This window comes from Amblyraja radiata, chromosome 27, assembly GCF_010909765.2.
Source record: "Amblyraja radiata isolate CabotCenter1 chromosome 27, sAmbRad1.1.pri, whole genome shotgun sequence".
NCBI lineage: Eukaryota > Metazoa > Chordata > Chondrichthyes > Rajiformes > Rajidae > Amblyraja > Amblyraja radiata.
In genome coordinates, this window is record NC_045982.1 from 10448675 (window position 1) to 10462820 (window position 14146).

At 42.3% G+C, this 14146-nt stretch overlaps 1 protein-coding gene across 1 annotated transcript in view; it reads left to right on the forward strand.

Annotated features, from left to right (window-relative positions):
• Nucleotides 1-13918, forward strand: part of catsper4 (cation channel sperm associated 4) — a 58614-nt gene extending 44696 nt beyond the window's left edge. The window contains exons 11-14 of the mRNA XM_033044770.1: nucleotides 1021-1204; nucleotides 4864-5075; nucleotides 7762-7924; nucleotides 13796-13918. Coding sequence (XP_032900661.1) covers nucleotides 1021-1204; nucleotides 4864-5075; nucleotides 7762-7924; nucleotides 13796-13918 — 682 coding nt within the window. The remainder of the gene's footprint in view (nucleotides 1-1020; nucleotides 1205-4863; nucleotides 5076-7761; nucleotides 7925-13795) is intronic.
• Nucleotides 13919-14146: the final 228 nt, after the last annotated feature.

Sequence of the window (14146 nt, forward strand, 5' to 3'; positions counted from 1 at the left end):
TTTCTGGTCAAGGTGATTTCCTGGCATTCTTGAGAGCAAGCACTTCATACATCTGGTGACGTGCTTCCTCTCCAGCTGTAAATCAATAGCGGTTTCAGAACCACAGAGCTCTAGAAGGACCTCCAGTAATAGTAGAGATTGTTTGTTTAGTTATATAGGTACATAGTATTGTTTTACTAAAATACGTTTACTGTGGTCATCAATAAAACAACGTATTGAAATCATGTGCATATTGCTGCCCAGAATGAGTGATTGAGATAGCACAGTGTAAACAGGCATGGTTTATCTGAGTGGTGCCAATTTAGCAGATGCTTTTAAGGACAAATGAATTGCTACACCTGTAACTTTTAATGTACATTGCACCAAAAGGATATCTTCAGCCTATTTAGGACAGGCAAAGCAGCTGATTTTTCAAGTTTGGAGTTGAGGTTTCTCTCAGATGCCTTTGAATGTGAGTTGTCCCAACAAAGGAGGACGTAAATAAATAAGCAAAACACTGTGGAGGAGGAAGCCATCAGGTTAGGCAGCATCTGGGGAGGGAATTGGACAGGTGATATTTTGGATCAGGAGCCTTCCTTATCTGGAGAAGGGTTCTGATCCACAATATCACTTATTAATTCCCTCATCAGATGCTGCCTGCCCCGCCGAGTTCCTCCAGCACTTTTGTGTTTTGCTCAAGATTTCAGCAATCATGTGTCTACATGAGTATACAATACAGTATGGTCTGTCATATCTTATTATATAGATGACTAAAGGTTTATTGAAGTCTCTGCCGTATTCTTGATTAGTACAGGTTATAGGGAGAAGGCAGGAGAATGGGGTTAGGAGGGAGAGATAGAGTGAATGGCGGAGTAGACATGATGGGCCAAATGGCCTGATTTTACTCCTATTCCTCGTGACCTTATTCTTCCAGAGTATTTGCTGAGAATATTATTAAATTCTGGACATTGTCTTTTTGATTAAAGTGATTTAAAGTTAAATACTAAATTGTTGACATTTTCCACATTGTTTATTTTTCAGGGCAGAGGATGGAGTGATGATGTATTGGGGTGCATTGTACCTCTTTATCTTCATCATAGGAGCATCTTTTATCTTTGCAAACATAATGGTTGCTGCAGTAACTTCAAATCTGGAGCAAGCAATCATGCAGAAGCAGGAGGAGCAGAGGCATACACTGACTGGTGGGTCAGGTATGATATCTGAGGTATGATGTGAGCCAAGATATAAAATAAAAACTTAAATAACTTTGAAACAGAACATCCTTTTAGAGTATGTACTTGGGGTATGCGACAAGAATAGAATTCTTGTGCAAATTCTCTGTGATAAATTAGTTTGAACAGTCTAACCCATTTTATAAATGGGCAGAAAAGCTTTCCTAAATTGGCAAATTTGCTCAAATAAGCAACAGGTTAGCCAGTGCAGGAAGTGTGGAAATGTTTTTGCAAGGTGCAAGGTGCGTTGAGACAGCTACTTTGTGGGGAGGCAATAAATGCGATTTGGTTTGCTGTTTTTTTTCAGAGCTTATTGCAGATATTTGAGTGTTTTACATTCCCCAGTGCAATGGGCTGGTTTGTTGATGTATTGATAGACAACGCCTGATACTGCACATCTATAGAAAAGTACTTGACCTGGATATTGGGAGGGAAGAGGTTTTTGAGGAAGCAGCATATTTACAGTTCAAAAATTGAATTAATTGCAATGTCAAAGCCTAATGTCCAACCTAAAGCTCACAACCAATGTCTTGCCATATGAAGACTTCCTAAACAAATACATTTCAACCAAATTTGAGGTAGGCATATTTTTTAAATCATCATAGCTCCATAAAATTAGCTGGTTAGTTTAATATGCTTCAGCGCTCATGCTAGCTACCCTCATGCTAGCTACCCTCATTTCTAGCAGTACACTTATGTGATCTTCTCAGACACGTCCTGATAAAGATGACAGGAGTTTTTTATTTGTTACAGCTTTAAAAAATCACTATAAAGCAATTACAACGGGTGTTTTTTTTCTGTGTTGAAAGAGAGGCTGTGATCATTAGCTTATGCTCAGAGCTGATTAACTATTCAATGACATAATTACGTGCTCTGAAGATACAGGTGTTAACCAAGATATCAGCAAACAATACTGGAGACTTGACACACTCTGCAACATGCTGCTTTTGTTTAGGAACCTGTTTATAGAAGCAACAAAAATGGGTTTGCAACCAATGGGTATAAGCTTTCTGTCAACAGATATTGCACCTATCAAATACCTTTATATCATTTGCTTGATTGCCAATTATATACAGTGCCCTCCATAACGTTTGTAAACGTTGCTCCAACCCCCGGCCGGGCCCTCCCTGTATTGTTCACTGCGTCTCTCCGGGGAGAGAGAGGGGTGGAGCCGGGGCTATGTGTGTGAAGCACGGCGACTGGAGGGGCTGGAGCGCTGCCCCGGGACCGTGAGCGAACGACCCACCTCCCCCTCTCCCCCTTCTCCATTTCCCCTCCCCGTCAACCCCTTTGTTCCCCCTCCACCCCTCTACTCTCTCTCCACCCCTCTCTCCCCCCTCCACCCGGGGTAGATCTACCGAGCCGAGAGTAGATTACTCTAACGCGGGGCCCAATTGGGAGCAATCGGTCCAAACGGCTTAAGGCCGGCCCTGCATGCAATGACTGCTTGAAGTCTGCAATTCATGGACATCACCATTTGTTGGGTGTCTTCTCTCGTGATGCTCTGCCAGGCTTGTATTGCAGCCATCTTTAGCTTATGCTTGTTTTCGGGGCTAGTCCCCTTCAGTTTTCTCTTCAGCATATAAAAGGCATTCTCAATTGACTATCGACTGACATCTGTTGCAAACCCACTGACTCCCATAGCTATCTCGACTACATTTCTTCCCACCCTGCTTTCTGTAAAGACTCTATCCCCTACTCCCAATTCCTCCACCTACACTACATCTGCGCCCAGGATGCGGTTTTCCATACCCAGTCACCGGAGCTGTCCTCATTTAGAGAACGAGGGTTCCCCTCTCCCATTATAGATGAGGCTCTCACTAGGGTCTCCTTGATATCCTGCAGCTCCGCTCTTGCTCCCCCATCCCCAATTCGGAACAAGGACAGTCCCCTTTGTCCTCACCTTCCACCCCATCAGTCCACATACAGCATATAATCCTCCAACATTTTCATCAACTCCAACGGGATCCCACTACTGGCCACATCTTCCCATCTCCACCCCTTTCTGCTTTCCACAGAAAATGTTCCCTCCGCAACTCCCTGGTAAACTTGTCCCTTCCCACCCAAACCACTCCCTCCCCAGGTACTTTCCCTTACAACTGAAGGAGACGCAACACCTGTCCCTTTACTTCCCCCCTCGACTCCGTCAAGGACCCTGACAGTCTTTCCAGGTGAGGCAGAGGTTCACTTGCACCTCCTCCATCCTCATCTACTGTATCCGCTGTTCAAGGTGTCAACTCCTGTATAGCAGCGAGACAAAGCGCAGGCTCGGCGATCGTTTTGCTGAACACCTCCGCTCAGTCTGACTAAACCTACCTGATCTCCCGGTTGCTCAGTACTTTAACTCCCCATCCCATTCCCAATCTGACCTTTCTGTCCTGGGCCTCCTTCATTATCAGAGTGAGGCCCAGCACAAATTGGAGGAGCAGCACCTAATATTTCGCTTGGGTAGCTTACACCCCAGTGGTATGAACATTGACTTCTCTAACTTCAAGTAGCCCTTGCTTTCCCTCTCTCTCCATCCCCTCGCCCTTCCCAGTTCTCCCACCAGTCTTACTGTCTCCGACTACATTCCCCTGACATCAGGCTGAAGAAGGGTCTCGACCAGAAACGTCACCAATTCCTTCTCTCCAGAGATGCTGCTTGTCCCGCTGAGTTAATCCAGCATTTTGTGTCTCCATTACTTTTATTGTTTTGTAACAAGGTCTTGAGTTTTATGCTGTAAATGTAATGAACCAGTTTTTCTACTGCTTAATTTTGCTTTCATAATCATTATTCATGTGGTCGAAAATCTTTGATCCTCAAGAATTAAAAATTTGACTGGTGTAATTTCCAGAGACCAATTTTCCGTTCCGCCCCTGGGCAGTGCTTCATGATATGAGCTAGCAACTATAAGAGCCCACTGCAGTTTAGAAGGGAACAAAAGGTGATTTAGGGGAAAATGTAATTGGTGCAGACCACAAGAAAGTTGCCATCAAGAGCACTGAAACAGCTGCTGACCAAACACGTATGTTCGCCAGAACATTCTAAACCACCAACTCCTCCCCGAAAACCACATCAGCCACTCCGGTATGCTTCATCCGCTCCGTATCTGCGATGCTCCTGAACATTCTCCTAGAACATGGTAGATTCCCTAATCTCACCTTTTACCTTTCCCAACCCAAATATTATAGTAGTTTTTCCCCATTTGGTCCTTTTATAAATCCAGGCTGAACTTCACTCAAGCCCACTATAATATGATCTGATCTCTTCATGATGCGGCAGGGTGGCCAATTTTGATGCAATCAGAAAATAACTCTGCATTGTATTTCTGCCAATAATAATTAGCTTAAATCTCATCTGATTACTGAATTTTCCTTCTGCTATTCCACTGCAAGCCTCCCTTGAGGAAAAGCGTACACCCCAACTTGCTGCATTTTGTTACTGATTCAGTTTTGTATCCTCCCCAATACTGCCCCTTTCATTGCATGTGCATTGATGGTATAAAATTCTATTATTGTATAGTGTATACCTTTGTAATTGACTATGTACATTGGTGAGCAATTCAGTAATGAATGTTTAATGTAAAGATTTTTGTTTCTTGGATTTAGTTTAGCATTTAATGTTCCCTTGATCTATTCCTCATGTTAACCTTCCTCTTCCGTTTTGTCAGTTAAAAGATGAACACGACAGTAGCTCGGATATGGACCTGGTGCATGTGAAAGATTGTATAAAGCAAATAATCATAGCTCACAAACAGCAGCCGTTGAAGTATAGCTCCCTGGAGAATCTCAGCATCTCCACGTACGAGGAGTTCTGCCTGGTGCTGGAAGCCATCCAGATAAACATTGTGAAGTATAAGATAATTCGTTCCGAGATCAATAGGTGGGGACTTTTGCTGATATGGATATTGTCACTTTGATCTTCCATAGCTTGCTATTGTTACACCCACCCACACTGAGTTATGTCATTCCAAACACCCAGATGGTTTGTTACTAACATTCCCCATGCACACAGCATGAGTTACTATAATGCCCCTGTCCCACTTAGGAAACCTGAACGGAAACCTCTGGAGACTTTGCGCCCCACGCAAGGTTTCCGTGCGGTTCCAGGAGGTTGCAGGTGGTTACTGGAGGTTGCAGGTAGTGGAAGCAGGTAGGGAGACTGACAAAAAACTCCAGGAACCGCACGGAAACCTTGGGTGGGGCGCAAAGTCTCCAGAGGTTTCCGTCAGGTTTCCTAAGTGGGACAGGGGCATTACTCTAACCCATTTACGTCACAGCGTTATATTCCCTCTTCTTGGCCATTCCTGGGGTTGCAAATTGATTACGCATCCATTCCAATCTTCAGATTCGGAGGTAGATTGTGCAGAGGGCTACAGGGGGACTAGTTGGAGCAGTTGTGTACTTCCACTGATTGTGCAAGCCCACTGTGTTTACATCATGAGGATTTGGGATGCTCAGTGCCTCCCCAGATACTCAGTTTCCACCTTGAACGGCCGCAGGCAAAGGAATCCCATCAACCGGTGGAAATGTTACACTTTGTCAAGGAGGCTTTCAAAAGATTCTTGAAGTGGTTTTCTGTTCTCCTGGAAATGTCTTGCTGAAGGAACAATGAGTAGAATGCATGTTCAGGGAACCTAGTGTGGGGCATGTAGGTAATGTGATCTGTCTATTGGATCTGGTTGAGTATTATTAGAGTTTTGATGCTAGGTTTGGACAGGACATGTTGATTTGTGCATCGTGTCAATGGATTTGAGTATTTTGCTGAAACAGCATTTGTGGGGGATGTTGCTCTTGTGCTTTCTGGTCTCTACTGCATGTTGACATGAGGGCGTGGTTCCATGCTGCTTGATGGAGCTCAAGCTAGATGTCGGGTGTGCAGTTTGATATTTCCACACTATTTTCCTTGGTTGATTAGAATGAAGAATGAATAAGTTTATTGGCCAAGTATGTACACATACAAGGAATTTGCTTTGGTAATAACATGATATACAGTAAACCATTAAGAATAAAACATTATAGTTTAAACATAATGTTTTATTCTCAATGTTTTGTGGTGTGTACATATTCTGTTGAGCTGCAGCAGGTTGGAATTTCATTGTTCTATTTGGGACATATGACAATAAAACACTCGTGAGTCTTGAATCTCATCAGCAACATTGGCCTTTGCTGAGGGGTGGTATCTGGCTGTATGGATAATGATCCACATTTTCCACACTCATGCCATGGATCTTGATTGTTCTGTGGCAGGGTCAGGTGGTGGAAGACTGTATCTGGATGTTTAGTATGAAGCTCTTATGGTGCAGTGAAGTTCAAGAATAACTTAAAACTTGGCTTCCAAATGAGTAAAAGTCATCTGTTTACAATAATTAATTGACTTTGGTTGAAATTATGGACTTTCTGGTTATAATCATACTATGCGTGTCATCATGCAATAGAAGTAGAATGACAATATCCTTCTGAGGCAGCTTCATTTGATGATTCTCGGCTGTTTGGAGACATTGAGGATGACAAATGCTTGTGGTTCTTGTTACATTGTCCTGGCTTTCATCAAGCAGTGGAGATATATCTTTTGTACCTTATGTTGGATGGAAACCTATAACCCTAGAAAGTGCTCTTCAGCCACCAGGAGGAAGCAGTTGAGGATGAATTTAGCGAGCAATAGTGCCGGTTTGCCTGCACTCTTCTCACTTCATTCATTTTCGAACTTTGAGTTGCTGTAAGGATCAGGGCTGGCACTCCAGTCATTCACAGTCTTTATATGTGGATGAGTAATCTTCATGTGGATGAGTAATCTATGACTTCATTACTGATTGAAACATGGGTGGTGGTGTTATGAGGATGCAGAAAAAGCTTCAAGGGGCCTAAACAAGTGCAAAGTTAGCACAGTGAATATAATGTGGAAGAATATGAACTCACCCACTTTGGCAGAGAGAAGAGAAAGGCAAATATTTTTTTTAAATCATGAGAAATCAAAAGTTCTGGAATACTGGCCTTTAAATGAAGGACTGGTGTTAGAATTCATACAGGATGGTCTTACAGGGAGTGCCCTGGACATTTGCCTAGATTTGTAAGAGTTAAATCATAGGACAATTAAACATAAAGTAGGTAGACACAAAATGTTGGAGTAACTCAGCGGGACAGGCAGCATCTCTGGAGAGAAGGAATGGGTGATGTTTCGGGTCGAGACCTTTCTTCAGACCCGACCCGAAACGTCACCCATTCCTTCTCTCCAGAGATGCTGCCTGTCCTGCTGTTACCCCAGCATTTGTGTCTACCTTTGATTTAAACCAGCATCTGCAGTTCTTTCCTAAACAAAGTAGGTTTGTTTTCCATGGAATTTAAATGAAGGAGTGATTTAAATGAAGTTGTTTTGACATTAAAGGGAAATGATAGTTTAATGATGATTACAATATTCATGTGAACTATTTTGTTCTCCTGTCTGTAATGAGAACAACTATTGCATTCTCCCACCTGCACTCTCGCCTTCGTGATGGTGATTGATGTACTAAATCACTCAAAGGCTATGTTACATTTGCTGCATTTAATGGATCATTTTGTCTACTCAGCATCGTCAAAGATATGCGAGAGTTATATTTTAATCGTGAGCAGCAGAAGCATATCATACACAATGAGAAGAAGATATTGGAGGTGAGCCAGGGACAACTCCTCCCTGACATCGGAGCATTCAGAAAGAGGGAAATGCTCAGCAGCGTTTTGTCAAACGAAAAGGTAAAATTCTTAGCCATTTTACAACCCCCATTGGAAGTTTATGATTTGGCCAAGAGCTTTCAAATGTCCACTGGGTTCACCTTGCAGAGAGCAGTCCCTGCACTAGTTAGCATATTTAATCAGTTTCAATAACTCCAGACAACACTAGGACAATCAGACAACAAATTAAATAATGAAACTAAGCTGGAGCAGACCCTTAAATGTTGGTGACTATGTTTAATAACTCACCCAAGACATTGCAAAACCTAGATGTCACCTTCAAGCTCGCCAGGAATATAACAAAATACTTCCCCTCTTGCCTAGAAGGTGTAATTGCAACAAGCCTCAATACTTTGTAAAACAGAGCAGTCTGCTTGATTAGCCTAAACCTCACTGGAGTTCTAAGTTTATAATGTGTAGCATCTAAAACAATTCACTGCAGCGATTCAAAAATACTTATATGGTGGCACCTCCCTCCCTCCCTTCAACTTCACCGCCAAGATTATCACTTCTGATCTGGTTATGTATCACCATTGTTTCACTATAGTGGGACCAAATCCTGCAAATCTCTAACTTGCAGCACTCAAGTGGCTCATTTTCCATGCAGATAGCTCAGCTCAGAAGTCAGGTTACCACCTCCTGAGGGTGCGTGGAATAGGAAATAATCGCCAGTTTTGCTAGCGTTGATTTAAATTGAAAAGTAGATTTAATTTTTTATTTCAGAAGAAAGATACTAAGATACATCAATTAGACTTTTTGTGGAATATTGGCCCATTATATGGCTAAGTTGAAGCCGCAGAATTGCAGAATAGAGTAAACACTCTGTGTTTCTACCAGATAGACTGTGGGAATCTAGCAGAAGGTCCAGATTAAATGTTTGCTTGACATCATTAAATAGCTGATAGGACCATGAAAATGCCATGAGTTTCCTAATATCCTGGCCATTATTTCTCCCTCATATCAATGACATAAAAAAGTATTTCACTGACCATTTATCCCACCAGTTTGTGGGATCTTGCCTTGCACTAATTAACTGGCGATGTTAACCCTCCTAAAAACCCAGACCAAACTTGAAGGTAGATAAAATTACTGGAGAAACTCTGCAGGTGAGGCAGCATCTATGGAGCGAAGGAATAGGTGACGTTTTAGCTTGAGACCCTTCTTCAGAGGTAGTTGAGTCTGAAGGAGGTTCTCGACCCGAAACATCACCTATTCCTTCGCTCCATAGATGCTGCCTCACCCGCTGAGTTTCTCCAGCATTTTTGTCTACCTTCGATTTTTCCAGCATCTGCAGTTCTTTCTTAAACAGACCAAACTTGAAAGTGAGTTTGAGTGAAACATTCTTGTTATACGAAGAGAAATACTTGTGAAATTTAAACCTGTTTGACCACCAATTCACTTGCATTGATAAATTACATGGTGTAAATATGATTTACCTTTAAAATAGGCACAGATCCTGATGTTCACTCACTTTGCTTTTAGTTTTGAACCTTATAAAAAGGGATTTTGTTTGGCCAATTGCAATTTTATCTATGTCCTCTTTTATCGGGTTGATAGCTTCGGAAAAATGATTTAGTTGCATTTAAAGAGAAAATGTTGGAAATATTCAGCAGGTCAATGGAAAGAGAAATAAATTATATTTCAATTCATTTATTGTTCTAGCATCTCCAACGTAATGCTTTTGTTGGATTAAAAAGCTCCATTAACACAATGAAGATCTATCATTCTGTTTCACAGAATCATGGTCAGACAGAATCTGTCGCTGAAACAGATTTTAAAGAGGGAGAGAGAGAGAGAGTCCACACAGAGGGTATATGGAACGAGCTGCCAGAGGAGGCAGATACTGTCCAAATTTAAGACATTTGGACAGGTACATAGAGAGGAAAGCTTTAGAGGAATAGGGGCCAAACACTGTCAGGTGGGGTTAACGTAGATGGGACATCTTGGTCAGCATGGACTAGTGTGGCCAAGTGGTATGTTTCCTTGCTGTATAACTCTATGGCATAGAGCTGTGAGGGTTGTCAGGTTGAGAGATGGAGGTGCTATGCCATGGAGGATGTTCAATAGAATGATGGGAATCCAGATCGGGTACAAGTATAGATAGGTGAACATTAGTGGCAGATGTACAAAACATGATGCAAAATGAGTTGTGGGCAGCAAGGTTTTGGATGAACTCAAATTTGCAAAAGGAGAGTAATAGAGTAGCTGAATCTGCAATGGATGAAGCAAGGTTCTGGTTTAGTGAAGATAGACACACAATGCATGCAGCATCTCTGGATAGAAGGAATGGGTGATGTTTCGGGTCGACCGTTCTTCAGTGATTTTTACTGAAAAACAGTTATACAACTCTTTGGACAGTAAACTCTACCTTCCTTTACTTTGATGGACTTCATCGGTACCTTGCGAACCCTGCAATTTGAGCCTAATATCAAAATCTTTCATAGCCTTGATGTCTCCTCCTATCCTGAATATGTAAATTGAGATTAACTCAATTTAAGTTTAGGACTGCAGTAGCTTGAACTAAAGATAATCTAACCAAGTAACCAGAATGTACCATTCAGCCAAGACTGCGCCTAATACAGTGCATTCAGACCCTTTCACTTTTTCCACATTTTGTTACATTACAACCTTGTTTTAAAATGGATTAAATTCATTTTTTTAAATCGTCAATCTACACGCAATGCCCCAGAATGAAGAAGCGAAAACAGGTGTTTAGAAATTTTTGCAAAGTAATTAAAAATAAATAACTGAAATATCACATTTACAAGTATTCAGACCCTTTGCTATGACACTCAAAATTGAGTTTAGATGATCCTTTGATTATTCTTGAGATGTTTCTACAACTTAATTAGAGTCTACCAGTGGTAAATTAAATTGATTGTACATGTACAAAACAATTTCTGCAGCATTGCTGGTCCCGAAGAGCACAGTTACCTCCGTCATTCTTAAATGGAAGAGCTTTGGAACCACCAGGACTCTTCATAGAGCTGGTCGCCTGGCCAAACTGAGCAATCGGGGGAGAAGGGCCTTGGTTAGGGAGGTGACCAAGAACCCGATGGTCACTCTGACAGAGCTCCAGAGTTCCTTTGTGGAGATGGGAGATTGTAGTATCATACCCAAGAAGACTTGAGGCTGTAATCGCTGCCGAAAGTGCCTCAACAAAGTACTGAGTAAAGGGTCTTGAATACTTATGTACTGTAAATGTGATATTTCAGTTATTTCTTTTTAATTACTTTGCAAACATTTCTAAACACCTGTTTTCGCTTTTTTATTATGAGGTATTGTGTGTAGATTGATGATTAAAAAAAATTAATCCATTTTAGAATAAGACTATAGCGTAACAAAATGTGGAAAAGGTGAAGGGGTCTGAGTATTTTCTGAATGCACTGTATATGTGGGAACAGTGGGATTGGATTAGTATGATCTCAATTGTAAATGTATCCCTGATTAACGTAATCTTTATTTCTTTCCTTGGAATCAGACATTCAAAGTAGGCCAGATCCCTAGGGACAACATGTACCAAAGAATGCAGGATATATCTTCCATGAGGTTGTTGAGACGTTCGCCTGATAACTAATTACTTAGGATCAATCTCAAAGCATCATCTGCCACGCAGACACAGTGAAGCCTCAGGAAGATTTGTTCCTTCAGTGCCAAGGAACTGCTCAATGTCATCTTGAAGAGGCTGCTTCCAGGACAACAGTGAATGTGATCGCTCATTGGGGATCCCAGTGTAATTGCTCATTAGGGTGGAACCTAAGGAGGCCCTAACTTGAGTTACCTGTATGTGGCTGTGGACTGCGGAATGGATTGGAAAGGCACAGCAAGAGCGGTAGAGCCAATTTGTGTTTCTGACATCTGATTATTACTCATCATCCCATCGCCATGCCATTGCTACTAAGAAAGATGGCTTCTGACATCAGATTGAAATGGACCCGTTCCAGGAAGCACTGTGATCAGTAGAAAGGGAGCGTTCAGGAAAATGTCAGGTGCCACTGATATGGCATTCAGGGAACTCAATGAATGATGTGTTGGATAACCTTCCACCATCACCACCATACAGTAATCATGCCAAAAGCATCTCAGCAACTAATCGTGCTCCTGCTGTCAATTGCTCAGAATCTCTTGTGGTCGGTGGTGAGCTGTAAATAATCCATACAGCACCAGGTGAAAGACAACTTAAAGCTCATAACAATTACTGAACTGTGAATGTGTGATAGTACACTGCGGCAAATCAGTTGGATATGAAAATTAAAGCAGGACTATATAGGAAATTAATACTTTTGGGTAAATAATGTGTAACGTGCTAATTTTATTACAAGGATGACATGGATAACCAGAATAAAAATGTTCTTAAATATTTTCAGTTTCCCTTGTTTTAGTTGACCTCTGTTGCCAAAATTGGAATTCAGTCAACATGTGCATCAAAAGAAAAAGTTATGAGGGCGGCACGGTGGCGCAGCGGTAGAGTTGCTGCCTTACAGCCAGAGACCCTGTTTTTGATGGTACACAAAAAAGCTGGAGAAACTCAGCAGGTGCAGCAGCATCTATGGAGCGAAGGAAATAGGCAATGTTTCGGGCCGAAACCCTTCTTCAGACCCGAAACGTTGCCTATTTCCTTCGCTCCATAGATGCTGCTGCACCCGCTGAGTTTCTCCAGCTTTTTTGTGTACCTTCGATTTTCCAGCATCTGCAGTTCCTTCTTAAACACCCTGTTTTTGACCCTGACTAGGGGTGCTGTCTGTACGAGTTTGTACGTTCTCCCCGTGACCTGTAGGGGGTTTCTCCAGGATGCTCCGGTTTCCTCCCACACTCCAGGCATACAGGTTTGTAGGCTAATTGGCTTGGTATAAATCTAAATTGTCCCTAGTGTGTGTCGGTGCAGGGATCGTTGGTCGACGTGGACTCGGTGGGCAGAAGGGCCTGTTTCTCCACTGTATCTCTAAACAAAACTAAACTAAACTTAATTTCTAAATGCTGTGTGGGTCTTCATGCAGCAGAACGAGTTGTTTTGACAATGGAGTCAACTTTCTTAGTTTGGACGATTGAAATAAGGAACTTGCTTTGTGGGAAAACAGAGTCACAATTCTATGGACACGAGACCTCAGATGGTAGAACCTGGAACAACGAACAATCTGCTTGAGCAACTCTTTGGGTCGATCAGCATCGAAGGGGGTGGAGTGGGAGGGAAGAAATTTTGACATTTCAGGTTGAAACAATGCATCAGGCCAGAACTTTGGATGGTAGGGAGGGAAAAAGTGAATGGACATGGTTGGTAAGTACCACAATATGAGAAGCAGTTGGTTGATGGACCAATACTAGCAAGCCCACTCTATTTCAATGAGATAGACACAAAATGCTGGAATAACTGCGGGACAAGCAGCATCTCTGGAGAGAAGGAATGGGTGTCGTTTTTAGGTGAGACCCTTCTACTGTTTCAATGAGAACCTGAAAGAAGGCTCCCGACCTTTTTCTCCAGAGATGCTGGCAGACCCGCTGAGTTACTCCAACATTTTGTGTCTACGGAATAAACCAGCATCTGAAGTTCCTTTCTACACTAAAGACTGCTGATACTGGAAATCTAAAATAAATATAGAAAATGCTTGAAACACTTAGTAAGTCAGGGTGCACTGATGGAGAGAGAAAGAAACGGAGTTAATGTTCCAGGTTGATGGCCATTCATCAATAGTTTGAGAAGGGAGAACTCAAAGATGTTCCAGTTGCCGAGGAGGGGTGGAGCCCAAGAGAGAATGCAACATATATCTTCCTGAAGGACTGGCATTCCCAACTCTGCCTGGAGGAGATGTAAATGGGAGACAGAGGGCTTAAGGCTCTGCCTGCACCTAATCGTTGCCTTTCACCAAATGTGCTCTGCACACTTACCTTTTGTAGCTGCATGCACGGGTTCCCAATATTCTGCCAATTGCACTGCTGCAGCCTATTCACAAAGCAGTGTGGTCTGTGAGCAGCAACCAAGATGTAGAGGATCCAGGGTCTCCCTCGATGGCCTTCTGACACACAAAAAACCATACCTTTACTCTCAGCCCATCTCCTTGCCAGAGCAAGGATTGAGATTCCCCAACACTCACTTGGTACCCTACTGACCTCCAGTTCTAACAAGTTTAAATAAATGACCTTTCATGTTTGTGTCAGAGTTGGCCAGTACTGATGCAAGGAGATTAAAAATGACAAGCGATAGGATGTGAAGTTGAGAATAAATCTAATCTGCCCTGATGAAGAATG